Here is a 14435-nt window from a genome sequence, read left to right as displayed (position 1 = left end):
CCTCCGCTCCTGAGTCGGACGGCGCGCTGGCCGATATCGTCATTTGGGCAGTAGCGTCGGGCGAAAAGGAGTGGATCCACAGTGTGCCGAGTTCCGACCGTACCGCGAGTGATATGATGTCAGGCATCTCACGAATTACGAGCGATTCGCTGGCGTCAGACGTCCAGTCGGTGTCAGATGTCCCGTCGGCGTCAGACGTCCTGTCGGCGTCAGACGTCCTGTCGGTGTCAGGTGTCTCGTCCCATCGGGAAGGAAAACCGTCGTTCCCGCCATCCCTTCGGGGATACGAAACGTCGCGGCCTTTACGCCACATGGCGTGCGGCCATTGGGACGGATTCGTTGGGGCGGATGGAGGTGACGTGGCTCAATCTGAAGACAGGTGCGTCGAACAGTCGGGCCGACGGACGGCCCGAATGATGCCACGCGGCAAGATCTGGAGACTTCTCGTTGGTCGTGCCTTCATCTCGACCGTCGGGGGGTACTATATATTCAGGATCGCCTCTATTCACTTTTTACCTCTCCCCCATTTCGCTGTCGAGACTCTGCCCGTGTAATTCCAGGTACTCCGTTTTCCTTCCTTTCAGATTTTCTTCTAAGGGCCTTCCCCATCTTCTTCGCCTTCTCGCGATCCACTTCTTCTTCTTGTTTTAATCCATGGCCAGAACATCCCCACGAGGTGGTCGGTCGGGAGAGCCGACTGACGACACTCGATCGACCCCGGAGGTGGAGGTCTCTTCACTTTCGGGGCCGAACGTCGACTGGCTCCGGGAGCAATACCGCATCCCGGGGCAGTTTCGGCTGTTCGTCCCTAGTGCCGACGGTCGGGTTAACAGCCCGTCTGAAGGCCAGGTGGCCTTCTACGTGGAGGACCTTCGGGCTGGCCTTCATTTTCCGATCCCGGAGTTTGTCCGAAACATCCTTGATTATTACGGACTGTGTCCGGTACAACTCGCGTCGAACTCAGTTCGGCTAATAATCAGCTTTGTGCTTCTGTGTCGGCTTTTACCGACCGATCCTCGAATCTCACTCTTTCGAGCTTTCTTCGTCCTCCGACCCCATCCTAAAGCCCGAGGGTGGTGGTACTTCAATCCTCGGAAGGGGCTTTCATTCATCACTGGTCTTCCGTCGTCCATTCACGGATGGAAGAACCAGTTCTTCTTCGCGTCGTCTTCCACTCCTTGGGGGTTCCCTGTCCGTTGGGGGAATCTCCGAACCGAGTCAAATGAGAATAGTCGGGTGGAAGCCGAAGATCGGAAAGACTTCCATCGGTTAAAAGATATCTCGATGTCGAAGCAGAGGGAGCTCATCACCGAGCAGGCCTTGTACGACGCCGGCCTCAGCCCGGTCCCTCGCTTAGGTCAGTTCTTCATTTTTCTTCCTCCTTTTCTTCTTTTTGTTTCTTCTCTATGGTACTGACCGTCTGTCGTTGTTTGCAGATATGCCGCCGAGGTCGAGACTGACGGCAGCCGACGTACGCCAGTACACTGTCCGAAAGAGGCCGGCTCAAGGGGCCGAACCGTCGCGGCCTCCTAAGAGGCCCCATGCAGCTTCGTCGAGCGGACCGACTAGGTCGGGGGCGGAGCCCGTCATCACACTGTCGGCGCCGACAGTGCTTGTCGAAGTCCCGTCCGAGGGACCGTCGGGCGAGGGCGCCGCTTCGCCCGAGAGAAGGGCGGCTGAGTCAGTAGATGGCGCGCCGGCCGCCCAACAGGCAGAGGAGGATCGGGAGGAGGCTCGCGAATCCGAGCGACCAGGGCCCGACGCTGCCGCACCGCCGGTCGAGACTCGGTCGGGCTCAAGCCTGCCATCGATCTTCGACGTCAGAGCCTGGGCGTCCGGCCGAGGAAAGGCCCCCATGGCGTCGGGTGACGAAGGACGATCGGTCGGTGGAGGGTCGACGGACTTCCCCCTCCCCGAAGGTGCCTCGGGCCTGACCAATCATGACTTGGCCAGGAGGCTGTGCTAGGCGCTCCTCCTTCCTGCCGACATCGAGGCGATGAAGAACCAGCGTGTCTCCGACATGCTATCTTCATTCTACCCGATGATGATCCGGGTAAGCTCCTCTTTCCTTTGCCTTCAATGTAGTTTCCGTAAGTTTGGTCCCTTAATGGTCGGTTTTGTTTTGTGTAGCTGGTCTTCAATATATCCGAGCTAGAGGCCGGTTACCGGAAGTTCGGCGACATACGCGCGGCTTGGAGAGACAAGGTCGCGGGCCTTGAAGCCGACAAGGTCATCCTGGTCGACCAGCTACAACAGTCGGTCGAATGGGAGAACCGACTCGAGGGGGATGTCTCCCGACTTACGGAGGAGGTCTCCCGACTCAAGGAAGCCTTGGCAACGTCGGAGTCGGAGCTGCAGTCGGCCAGGGACGACGCGAAGAAGAAGTCCCGAACCGTCCGTCGGCTTCGGCACGAGCGAGACAGCTTCGCCAAGGAGCTGGAGGCCGACCGCGAGCAGCTCCGAGCAAGCCTCAGAAATCTCGCCAAGGCTGAAGAAGGTTTGTCTATCGCTCAGGACGACGTGGACATCGCGAAGGCCGAAGCAGAGTCGGCGAAGGAGGCCTTGGGTCGGGCCGTCGAAGACTTTCATGACTCGGAAGAGTACCGAGAAGAGCTTCTGGAGAGCGGCTTCCTTTCGTATCGGGTCGGGTACGAGGATGCTCGAAAAGCCATTCGAAGCCTGTACCTGGAGCTTGATCTTAGCAGCATAGTCCTGTCGGAGTCGGAGGCCCAAGCTATGGAGGAGACGGCCGAACCAGTATCGGAAGGCCTTTCCACCAGGGCGGAAGCCGAAGAAGATGCAAAGTGGGCTACCGAAGATCAGACGACCCCGACTGCCGAAGCCAGAGCGAGTTCGCCGACCGTCCCTCGTCGTTATCCAGTGGAGGAGGCCGACTCTGATGATTAGTCGGTCTTTTGTTTCTTTTTTTTTTGCTTTCGCTCCGGCTTGTATTCGGGCTTCGGCCGACTCTGATGGCTCGGGCCAGACAATCGGCTAACTTACCGAAGCCCGAATACAAGCCGGAGCAAAAGCAAAAAAAAGAGAAACAAAAGACCGACTAATCATCAGAGTCGGCCTCCTCCACTGGATAACGATGAGGGATGGTCGGCGAACTCGCTCTGGCTTTGGCAGTCGGGGTCGCCTGATCTTCGGTAGCCCGCTCTGCATCTTCTTCAGCTTCCGCCCTGGTGAAAAGGCCTTCCGATACTGGTTCGGCCGTCTCCTCCGCAGCTTGGGCCTCCGACTCCGGCAGGACTATGCTGCTAAGATCAAGCTCCGGGTACAGGCTTCGAACGGCTTCCAGAGCATCCTCGTACCCGACCCGGTACGAAAGGAAGCCACTCTCCAGAAGCTCTTCTCGGTACTCTTCCGAGTCGCGGAAGTCTTCGACGGCCCGACCCAAGGCCTCCTTCGCCGACTCTGCTTCGGCCTGAGCGATAGACAAACCTTCTTCAGCCTTGGCGAGATTTTCGAGGCTTGCTCGGAGCTGCTCGCGGTCGGCCTCCAGCTCCTTGGCGAAGCTGTCTCGCTCGTGCCGAAGCCGACGGACGGTTTGGGACTTCTTCTTCGCGTCGTCCCTGGCCGACTGCAGCTCCAACTCCGACGTTGCCAAGGCTCCCTTGAGTCGGGAGACCTCCTCCGTAAGTCGGGAGACATCCCCCTCGAGTCGGTTCTTCCGTTCGACCGACTGTTGTAGCTGGTCGACCAGGATGACCTTATCGGCTTCAAGGCCCGCGACCTTGTCTCTCCAAGCCGCGCGCATGTCGCCGAACTTCCGGTAACCGGCCTCTAGCTCGGATATATTGAGGACTAGCTACACAAAACAAAACCGACCGTTAAGGGACCAAACTTACGAAAACTACATTGAAGGCAAAGGAAAGAGGAGCTTACCCGGATCATCATCGGGTAGAATGAAGACAGCATGTCGGAGACACGCTGGTTCTTCATCGCCTCGATGTCGGCGGGAAGGAGGAGCGCCTGGCACAGCCTCCTGGCCAAGTCATGATTGGCCAGGCCCGAGGCACCTTCGGGGAGGGGGAAGTCCGTCGACCCTCCACCAACCGATCGTCCTTCGTCACCCGACGCCTTGGGGGCCTTCCCTCGCCCGGACGCCCAGGCCCTGACGTCGGAGATCGATGGCAGGCTTGAGCCCGACCGAGTCTCGACCGGCGGCGCAGCAGCGTCGGGCCCTGGTCGCTCGGATTCGCGAGCCTCCTCCCGATCCTCCTCTGTCTGTTGGGCGGCCGGTGTGCCATCTACCGACTCAGCCGCCCTTCTCTCGGGCGAAGCGGTGCCCTCGCCCGACGGTCCCTCGGATGGGACTTCGACAAGCACTATCGACGCCGACAATGCGATGACGGGCTCCGCCCCCGACCCAGTCGGTCCGCTCGACGAAGCTGCGTGGGGCCTCTTAGGAGGCCGCGATGGTTCGGCCCCTTGTGCCGGCCTCTTTCGGACGGCGTACTGGCGTACGTCGGCTGCCGTCAGTCTCGACCTCGGCGGCATATCTGCAAACAACGACAGACGGTCAGTACCATAGGGAAGAAACAAAAAGAAGAAAAGGAGGAAGAAAAATGAAGAACTGACCTAAGCGAGGGACCGGGCTGAGGCCGGCGTCGTACAAGGCCTGCTCGGTGACGAGCTTCCTCTGCTTCAGCACCGAGATATCTTTTAGCCGATGGAAGTCTTCCCGATCTTCGGCTTTCATCCGACTATTCTCATTTGGTTCGGTTCAGAGATTCGCCCAACGGACAGGGATTGGCCGCAATAGCATGTTTTGTGGATTTTGATAGTAACCGCCCACAGGGCTGTCATTTAAATGATTTTGACTTTCTTCAATTTTTTCATTGTTGAAATTAAAATTGTATTTAAAATCCTATTAGATGTGACTAAGAAATCCAATCAATTCTGCTTAGTCATATTCAAATTTCAAGTTGGGTTTGGGGATTGTTGATCGAAAGGATTCCTCTTTGGCTACAAAATTTTCAATTTATGGATTTTTGTTCCCATGATGACCAGTTGGGGTTTGTTCCGGAGCAGATGGGATTTTCTGTAAGGTGTGGCAGTGCAAGTTGGTCCCTTGAGGTTTCGAGAGCTTAATCTTAGTAGAATTGTGATATTTTGTAGATTTTGGGAATTTTTGATCGAAAGAATGCTTATTTGACTACAAAACTTTTAATTTATGGATTTCTATTCTCACGATAATCAGTTGGGTTTTTTTCGGAGCATATGGGATATTTTGTGAGGTGTGGTGGTGTGAGTTGGTCCCTTTGAAATTTTAGGAGCTTAATCTTGGTAGAAGCGTGATATTTGGTAGGATTTGGGGATTTTGATCAAAGGGATTCTTCTTTGGCTACAAACTTTTCAATTTATAGATTTTTATTCTCGTGATAATGTGAATATAATACCAAATCCATGGTGTGAGACAAGCTTGGAGGAAGGCTTGGGTTTTATCTTGGGTGTTTATTGTATACTTTTTTCCCAATTTTTTCTTTAGTTTTTTCATCCGTGGCCCTATTAATTGGATGGGAGGCTTGGGTTTAAATTACATCTTGTGCAACGTGCAGGTTACATGCTAGTTTCAAGTATTTTCAATGGAGGCTAAAGATGCGTGACTGTAGGATCGATGTGGCAACCTGGTTTTGACCCTCGGATGTGGCAACCCTGGTTTTATTTGTATTAGACCCTCCAGAGGCTACAATGCAGGGTCTAGATCCACCTACACACCATATAAAGCATGTTGTGATTGAACGGTCAGATTGCCACCATCAGAAGCTCATCAAGGTCAAGATGTCTACCACCAAAGATGACACAACATCGGCCATTAGAACTAAACCTGGCTAGACTAACCCGAACATCCATAAGTGACCCTGAAACCCATAAATACCTCCTCTACGTATCCTAGTTTGACACATCAATAAAGCTTAATTCTTTTGATTATGTATTCATTCATTGCTGCTATAAAATATTTTTCTTTGTGGTGGATTTTGCCCAAGCGCTGGTGGATTCTAGAGAAAATTCAAGTAGATTTTGAGAAAAAGGTGCCGTTGTTTGGTGAAGTCCTTGTCACGGCGCACTTAAAACAAGCTTGATGGGCCTCAGTGCTTCACTAGCCGGTGAAGTCATTATTATGGCACATTTTAGATTAGGAGCGCAAATGAGCCGACTTACTCACAAGTTACTTGAGCTTCATTCGATTCTGAGTTTGATTAGACTCGATTATTATCAAATTTAAATAATTTTTTAAATCAAATTCGAATAGCAAGATATTCAGCTCGAAAACTCACAAACTTATTTAAATTTATATATTATTAATAATATTTTTTTTATAATATATATTAATACATATATTCTTAGTCGATTAAAATTTGACTTCGAGTTCGAGTATGATTCGGTTGATATTTGAGTTAAGTCGATCTCGAATTTTATCTATTTCTCATCAAGTTGAGCTCGAGCTTCCAACTACTCGACTCGACTCGACTCGATTGCACCTCAATTTTAGACTTCAATGCTTGATGAGCTCGATTGACTTCGGTGCTCGATAGTGATATAAAAAAAAAGGCACTAGCTATCCTTAATTACCCTTGCTAAGTTATCCTTAGGCCTTTGGTTTTCTAAAATTTGTTACTTCCAAAGTTTGCCTAATTTTCTAGTTATAAGTTAGTTTAATCTTTCATTGTGTCACACTCTAAAGTTAATCTTAGGTCTCAAGCTTGTGATAACTTGACAGACAACTTAAGTTCTAGCAAAAATAAAAGCTTTTATTGTAGCTAAGGGCTCATAGCTCAGCATGTGAAGTATTATCCGTTTTGGCTTATGAGCTTCACGGTTTTGTCCTTCAAAAAATACCTCGCGTGGGAAAGATAGTAAGTTAGAATCCCCCTTGACTCACAACCAATGTCGGATTAATGAAATCATCCCTTTTACACTACAATAAAGCCTCCCAATCAAAAAAGAGTTTGTGTATGGATGGAAGGTACATTCCTCCTTATTTTTACCACAGCCCTTCCAGTACATAAGGAGTCTGTGTATGGAAGGGAGTTTATCTTTTTTGTTATTTTTACCACAGACTATGTATGAGTGGGAGGAGCCCCACAGTTGCAAGGGTGGTCTCTTATTTAGTGCGCCAATATTGCGATTAAAATCTCATAGCTCGGCATATGAAGTATTATCCACTCTAGCTCATGGACCTTACGATTTTATTCTTTAAAAGATATCTTACATGAGAAAAATGGTCACTTCCTCTATAAACTATTTTTTTTTTTAACTCATAACTAATGTGAGACTAATGAAACTCTCTTTTTTACACTACAATAATTTTGCTATGAATTTTTGTATGGTACATCAATAAGAATACGATGAGTGAGTGATGCCTAATTTTATCCTAACTTATTTTGTAATTTAGCCAAACTCAAGTCAACTAGATTACAACGTGCCTGCAAGTCAATACAATGTGCTAGAGTTGGCATAGGTGGTAAGTCGTAGGATCCATGGATTATTGTACTTGTTTTTGTTTTTTCTGCATATGATTGGACAAGATTTTCTTTTATAGATATATAATGGGATGAACAGGCGTCTCTATTAGGAATAATAAGAATAGAAAGTTGTGAATGTATTACTTAAAGTAGTATGGATCGGAGAGAAAAGAGATAGAGAAAGAGCAAATGGATTTAAAAAGAGCACTTGGACTTAAAAGACCTCTTTTTCTTTCTTTGGAATTTGGGTCGGTGATAATTTTCTAAGCATATATATATATATATATATATATATATATTGGGCTAGTGTTATTTAAATGGTTGTATTAGTTTAAATTCATGAATCATATGAGATTTTGGACCTAATTATCCAAATGTACTGAAGTATTTTATTATCTATTTCGCTACGATGTTTCACAAATATATAGATATATATAGATATATATATATATATATATATATATATATATATATATATATATATATATATATATATATTGGGCTAGTGTTATTTAAATGGTTGTATTAGTTTAAATTCATGAATCATATGAGATTTTGGGCCTAATTATCCAAATGTACTGAAGTATTTTATTATCTATTTCGCTACGATGTTTCACAAATATATAGAATAATATTTTTTTAAAGTATTTATTGTCAAATTCTTTTTCCATCATCTGTTAAAGGAATGAATTTTAGCGTGATAAGGTGCAGCGCAGAATTTTAAGGACTAATTTCCGGCAAGCACATTGCATGTAACAAAATATACAAATTTTTGTGATTTATTTTTCAGTTAAAAGGATATTCAAGGAGTATAAAGCTCTAATTTTTTATTTGTTGGATATAAGAATTAGTGGCTAATAGCTATTGGACTCTAATTTCTTTACTAAGAAATATAAAAAAAAAATTTAGGGTTCTTATTTATTTATTTTCTCTCTCAATATGACAAATACTAATTGTATTATGTTTTTAATTTCTTTCAATTAAATATCTTTTTTTTGGTTGGAAGTGAGGGCTCCAGGACCAAAATTATATGTTTTAATTATTCTTTGATAAAATTTTGATGTTAAGTGAGTCTAAAAGGCTTTGTTTAAGATATTTTGCTTCTAAAGTTTTATTTTCTTGGTTCCTTTAAATCTAAAATTTTTGGTACCATTTTAAAATATATCCTATCCACTTACACCATAAACCTATTCCCGTTCTGGACTTGGATAGGCTTATTTTGCAAATTTGAACAAAAATTTACTTCATGTAATTACTAGCACACCATCCTTTAATTACTTTTTTGTCCACTTTTTGGCCCCATTATACTCTCTAAATATGCAAAAAATAGGAGAGCAGATTCAATCTTGTGATAAAATCTTAATCATCATAAAAAAATTCAATATATACTTTTTAAAACCTTTTATCTCCTTCAACTTATTCATCCAACTAAATGCTACTAAATAATTATCTCATGAAATAAATCCAACTCTTATATAATACCGGAATAATTGGTTTGTTCTTAAAATTTATTTCTTAACCAAACACAATCATAGAAAATGTTTTTACCGAACCTGCTCTAGGAGAAATTATCAGGCAAACTGGTTCCGGCGAACCAATTCAATAGCCACCTGCCCTGTTATCTTTTGTGACTTCAATAATTCAAGATCAAAACAGAAATGAGAATTTATCTTGGAGATGTGTATTGATTCATTAGATCTGATTCATCTAATAATTTTTTCTGCTCTGCGTCTTTGAGCATACCTCCTCTTTTGGTCCATATCAGGCTTAAAATTAGCAGTGAAGTCCACTTTGAAGGGAACGAAGGCTGCAACCGGTAGTGGAGGGATGACCATCCTTTTGAAATGGTCGACATGGAATGCCCGTGGGCTTGAAAACTTTGTGCAAAGGCTGCAACCGGTAGCGGAGGGATGACCATCCTTTTGAAATGGTCGACATGGAATGCCCGTGGGCTTGAAAACTTTGTGTACAGCCGTTACAGCCGTTACATCCAGAGTAGCTGGAAGCAATTAATCTCATCAAAAAAGTAAAAAGTTAGTAGCCGTTGCATGGGAGATACCTTTAAGGCCCGTTCTTTCGTAGATAAAAAATTTATTTAAAAAATTATATTTTTTTAGATAAATATTTTTTAGATAATATTTAGATAGAAAATAATTTATTTATATTTTTTATATATTAAAAAATAATTTAAAAATCTGTTACTTATATTTTTTTTGTATTACTATTTTTCTAAGTATGTTACTATAATCTATCCATATTTTTTATAATATCTTTTATTGTATAAATACTATTATATATAATAATATATTATTATATTACTATTATAATATAGTATAATATATTATAATAATATATTATTTTATATTAATATCTTATACTAATATAATATCATATATATTATATAATATTATTATATATAATAATATAATATAATATAATATGTTAGTATATTTTATGATATATAAACATATTATATTATTACATTATTATTATAGTATTATATAAATATTATTATATATAATAATATAATATGATATATAATAATATATTATATTATTGTTTTATGATTATAGTATTATAATATTATAATATAATATATTAAGATCTTATATTAGTATAATTAATATACATTATATAATATTATTATATATAATAGTATAATATATTATATTATATTAGTATATCTTATTATATAAATATATTATATTAGTATAGTATTATATAAATATTATTATATATAATAATATAATAATATAATAATATAATATTATATATTATTTTAATAATATATTATAGCATATTATATTATGTTATATTAATATATTATATTAATATAATATAATATTATATTATATATAGTAATATATTATATTATTATTTTGTTATTATAGTAGTATATTATTATAATATAGTATATTATATTATACTATAATAATATACGATAATATTATATATATCATATATATCATATCATATCATATCATTTTATATTATATTATAAGATTAAGGATATATTAGGAATGAATTAGAAATGCTATTTTTTCGGTTGATGAAAAAATGATTTAAACACTTTCTAGGTAGATAAGATTTTTTCTCATTTTATAAATAAATACTATTTATGAGAAAGCAACTTACCCATCTTAAAAAATATAAAAATATGAATAAGTTAGTCAATGAAAAAGTTGATCAATTTTTTCATAATATTTACCCATAAAATAATAGGTCCTTAGGATAAAGGCAAAAATATATTAAGCCTCTTAGGCATATCATACAAGAAATTCGATGGACAATGGAGAGATCTAGGTTGCAGGGTGTACTACTTCATGTTTGCCAAGTTCTGGCAAAATTTCAGAGAGCTTATCATTAGAATAGATTATGATTGTCATAACAGCCAGTAATTAAGATGCTAAATGTTTAATAAAGATAACAACATAATTACATGTATACCCAAAAAAATCTTGCTCATGTTGAATAAAAACTATTTTCTCCGACAAAGATAGAGATCTGAACAATAAAAATATAATTTTAGAAAATGTGGTGAAAAATGATTGTTTTAATATAATAAGATATTTATTTGAAATCTGGTGTATATAGGACATCATGAGAGATCTCTTAAATCTACCGGAAGCATTCATGAATCTTTGTGGGTCATGATAATCTAGAAGCTGCAATCAAGTTAAGACTATGATTCCAACTAACTTCACGTTGTATGTTCTTTTGGAGGTTGATAGGAAGGGCCCATCGATAGGCCAACGGGAAATTATATCCACACAATTATGGTGGATCCAATCGCCTTCAATAAAAATCTTTATTCACAAAAGTAATGTGAAGATTGAAAATTAGAGAAATTCTTTGTGCACTGCAAGCAGTATAGAAAATCTGACGTGGAATATACCATCTCATCTGATTGATCTACGTAGTCACCACTTTTCAATACATATTTAATGCCTGTAGATTAATTTTTTTATTTAAAATTTTTATATGATGAAAATATTCTTATTTTTTGAAAAAAATTATGACATCCTGGGATGTAATATAACCCAGGATGTCATAATATGACTTAAGATATTATAATATGAGAGGGTCATTTTTGTCCGACTACTTTCCAATGCGTATTTAATGCTTGCAAGTCGGCTTTTTCGTTTGAAAATTTTGAATGACGAAAATACCTCTATTCTTTAGAAAAAAATTATGATATTCTGTGCATATTATGGATGCAGGATGTCATAATATAAATATATAATATTATAATTTTTTAAAAAATAGAGATATTTTCATCATACAAAATTTTTAAATAAAAAAGTCAATTTGCAGATATTAAATGCGTACTGAAAAGTGGTGACTATGTGGACCAATAAGATGAGACGGTGTACTCCATGTCGGATTTTCTACACTATCCATGGTGTACAAAAAATTTCACTTGGAAATTAAACTTTCCTATCATTAAAGGACTTGTCATACATATTCTGTAATATGTGTTGTGCCATCACAAATCGATTATCACTAGATTGTTTGCATTTGCAAGTAGATTCTTTGTAACTCAAATTATAGAAAATATTTATAAGTTGGATATGCAATATCTTATTTTATTTTTGAGAAAGAGAAGCAGAGAGACCCACTCGCACATAATCATCCAAAATTTTAAAGAACAAGATTCTTTGCGGTACTTAAAAAATATTACAGAGTATTGTATATGGTTAGATACCATTCATCATAAAATGGATAGCTGTCCAAACTATCTAAATATCTTTGGAGTTTATACATTCTTTTTTTTTTTTTTTTAACACGTGTGTGTGAACGCACGCAGCCGTGCATCTTAAAATGGATGACATCTAATTATGCACAGCATCCTGCGATACTTTTTGAGCACCACAGAGGATCTACGTCTAAATTTTAAATATCGTTTTATACTTTTTTGGTAATATGAGCTGGAATTGCATACTTATTCAACTCTACGGTATATTCTAATCGAATTAATTCCTTGCAACAAGAACTGCAAATGATTTGCAGAATTTTCTTTTTTTTGAGAAATATGTTGAGAAAAGGGTGCACATCCTCTGTAGTGCTTAAAAAGTAGGTGCTATACATGGTTGGGCGTTGTCTATTTTAAAATGGACGATCACGCGTGCGTGAGCATATGTATTTAAAAAAATTAAAAAAAAAATGTATTAACTCTAAGGATTTTTGGACAGTTTGGACAACCATCCATTTTATAATAGATGGTGTCTAATCATGCATAACACTCTATGGTACTTTTTAAGTACCGCAGAGTATCTAGTTCCTTGAGGAAGGGTGCAGATCCTCTTTTAGTGAGGACTGTCATCAACAATAACATGAGAAAAGAGTGAAAGAAAACCAAAAAATTAAATAAATTCCTCTCTCTCTCTCTTTTAAATTTTTCCTCGTTAAGAATAAGAAAGTGGAAAGAGAAAAAAAAATAGAAATTTCAAGTCAACAAGCTCGATATAAAATCACCACATAAAATCACGAGAAAGTCTCTAGCAAGCCTTCTTAACTCTAAGAAAGCGGCTAAAGAATACCACTAAAAAGCTTTTGTTGAATCACGTCCTTCGACTGCTTACCAAAATACATCATGTCCTTCAACCCACGAAAACCATAGGTCAACCCTTCCGCCCCCCCCCACCCCTCTCCCCCCTTACACTCAATGACAAAGCTATCATCTGTGATCCAAACTGCAAGTAACCAGGGATTCAGAATAGGTCAACCTGCACTACTCCCAGCCAAAGCATGACGAGCCAGAAGCCATTGGTGATGGATAACACCATGTCGAGTGCGAGGAACCTCGCGCAGCTCCACCCAACCGGCACCGTCCTCGCATTCCATGCTCTCTCCCCTTCCTTCTCCAACTATGGCGTTTGCCACATCTCTAACAAGTGCATCACCTTGTCGTTAGTTCTCCTTTGCACCATCTCTTGTGTGTTCTTCTCCTTCACTGATAGTTTCAAAGGGACCAACGGAAAGTTATACTATGGCATGGCCACGCCCAAAAGCTTCATTGTTGTCAATTACCTTCCTCCTGATGGGGATCGAAGCAATGTGTTGGAGGACTTGACGAGGTTTCAGATGCGGTGGTTGGACTGCGTGCATGCGTTCTTCTCGGTACTAGTGTTCTTGACTCTAACCTTTAGCGATGCCAATATACAGCACTGCTTCTTTCCAAATTCTGGGCCAAACACAAAGCAAATCCTCCAGCATTTGCCGCTGGGAGCCGGGCTCTTGTCAAGCATGGTGTTCTTGATCTTTCCAACCACTCGGAAGGGGATTGGACATTCATGATGCCTCATTCACAATAAACTGTTAATTTTGAGGAAATCGAGCATCTTCACGCTCCTACACGAAGCTCTGCAGACGTTCATCGATCCATTGGGGTAACTCATGTGAAGGGAAATCTTTGGACAGCCACATAGCTCATGAGCGACGAGGAAGCCTGTGAAGTCTGAAGGAATTAAGTTCTAGTGTAAACTCTTCCCCTCATTTGTAAACCTCACCTTGTATATATATATATATATATATATATATATATATATATATATATCATCTTGTAAATTTCTTCTGATCTAATGAATTTTGGGGGGCATAGCTTCTGCTTCCCTTTCCATCCAAAAATTTCTTACGTGGGACTGTTAGGGGGGCTTTGATTATAAAATGATGTTTTAGTTTTTATATTGAGAAAGTTTAATTTTAAGTGACTCTAGCTGAAGGGTTCCATTAAGGCGTTCTGCTTTCCAAGTTTTGTTCCCTTGGTTCTCTTCCTTTCAGAATTAGTGGATCTCATAATTTGGATTTATTATAAGGGAAACATGTGGTTCCTAGGAAATTTCTATTTGTTCGAAATTTGTAAAAAAGATCAACTTCTTGCATATGAATTGGCTTTGGAAGAATTTCTTTTTCCATAAAATGGAAGTTTGTGAGTAAGAATTGATGCTGAGCACGTTAAGA

At 40.6% G+C, this 14435-nt stretch overlaps 1 protein-coding gene across 1 annotated transcript; it reads left to right on the top strand.

Moving 5' to 3' along the window:
* The first annotated feature begins 13096 nt into the window (after nucleotides 1-13096).
* On the top strand, nucleotides 13097-14095 carry LOC105039778 (protein DMP3). Its single transcript, XM_010916044.4, has one exon. It carries the CDS (start codon nucleotides 13224-13226, stop codon nucleotides 13770-13772), a length of 549 nt encoding a protein of 182 aa, XP_010914346.1. The 5' UTR covers nucleotides 13097-13223; the 3' UTR covers nucleotides 13773-14095.
* The last annotated feature ends 340 nt before the right edge of the window (nucleotides 14096-14435 follow it).

Source organism: Elaeis guineensis, chromosome 1, assembly GCF_000442705.2.
Source record: "Elaeis guineensis isolate ETL-2024a chromosome 1, EG11, whole genome shotgun sequence".
In the NCBI taxonomy this organism is placed as follows: Eukaryota; Viridiplantae; Streptophyta; class Magnoliopsida; order Arecales; family Arecaceae; genus Elaeis; species Elaeis guineensis.
This window is presented reverse-complemented; position numbering and strand designations above follow the sequence as displayed.

What these genes read in the sequence shown, in the direction of transcription:
- LOC105039778 (XM_010916044.4), top strand. Translation starts at nt 13,224, where the DNA reads ATGACGAGCCAGAAGCCATTGGTGATGGATAACACCATGTCGAGTGCG.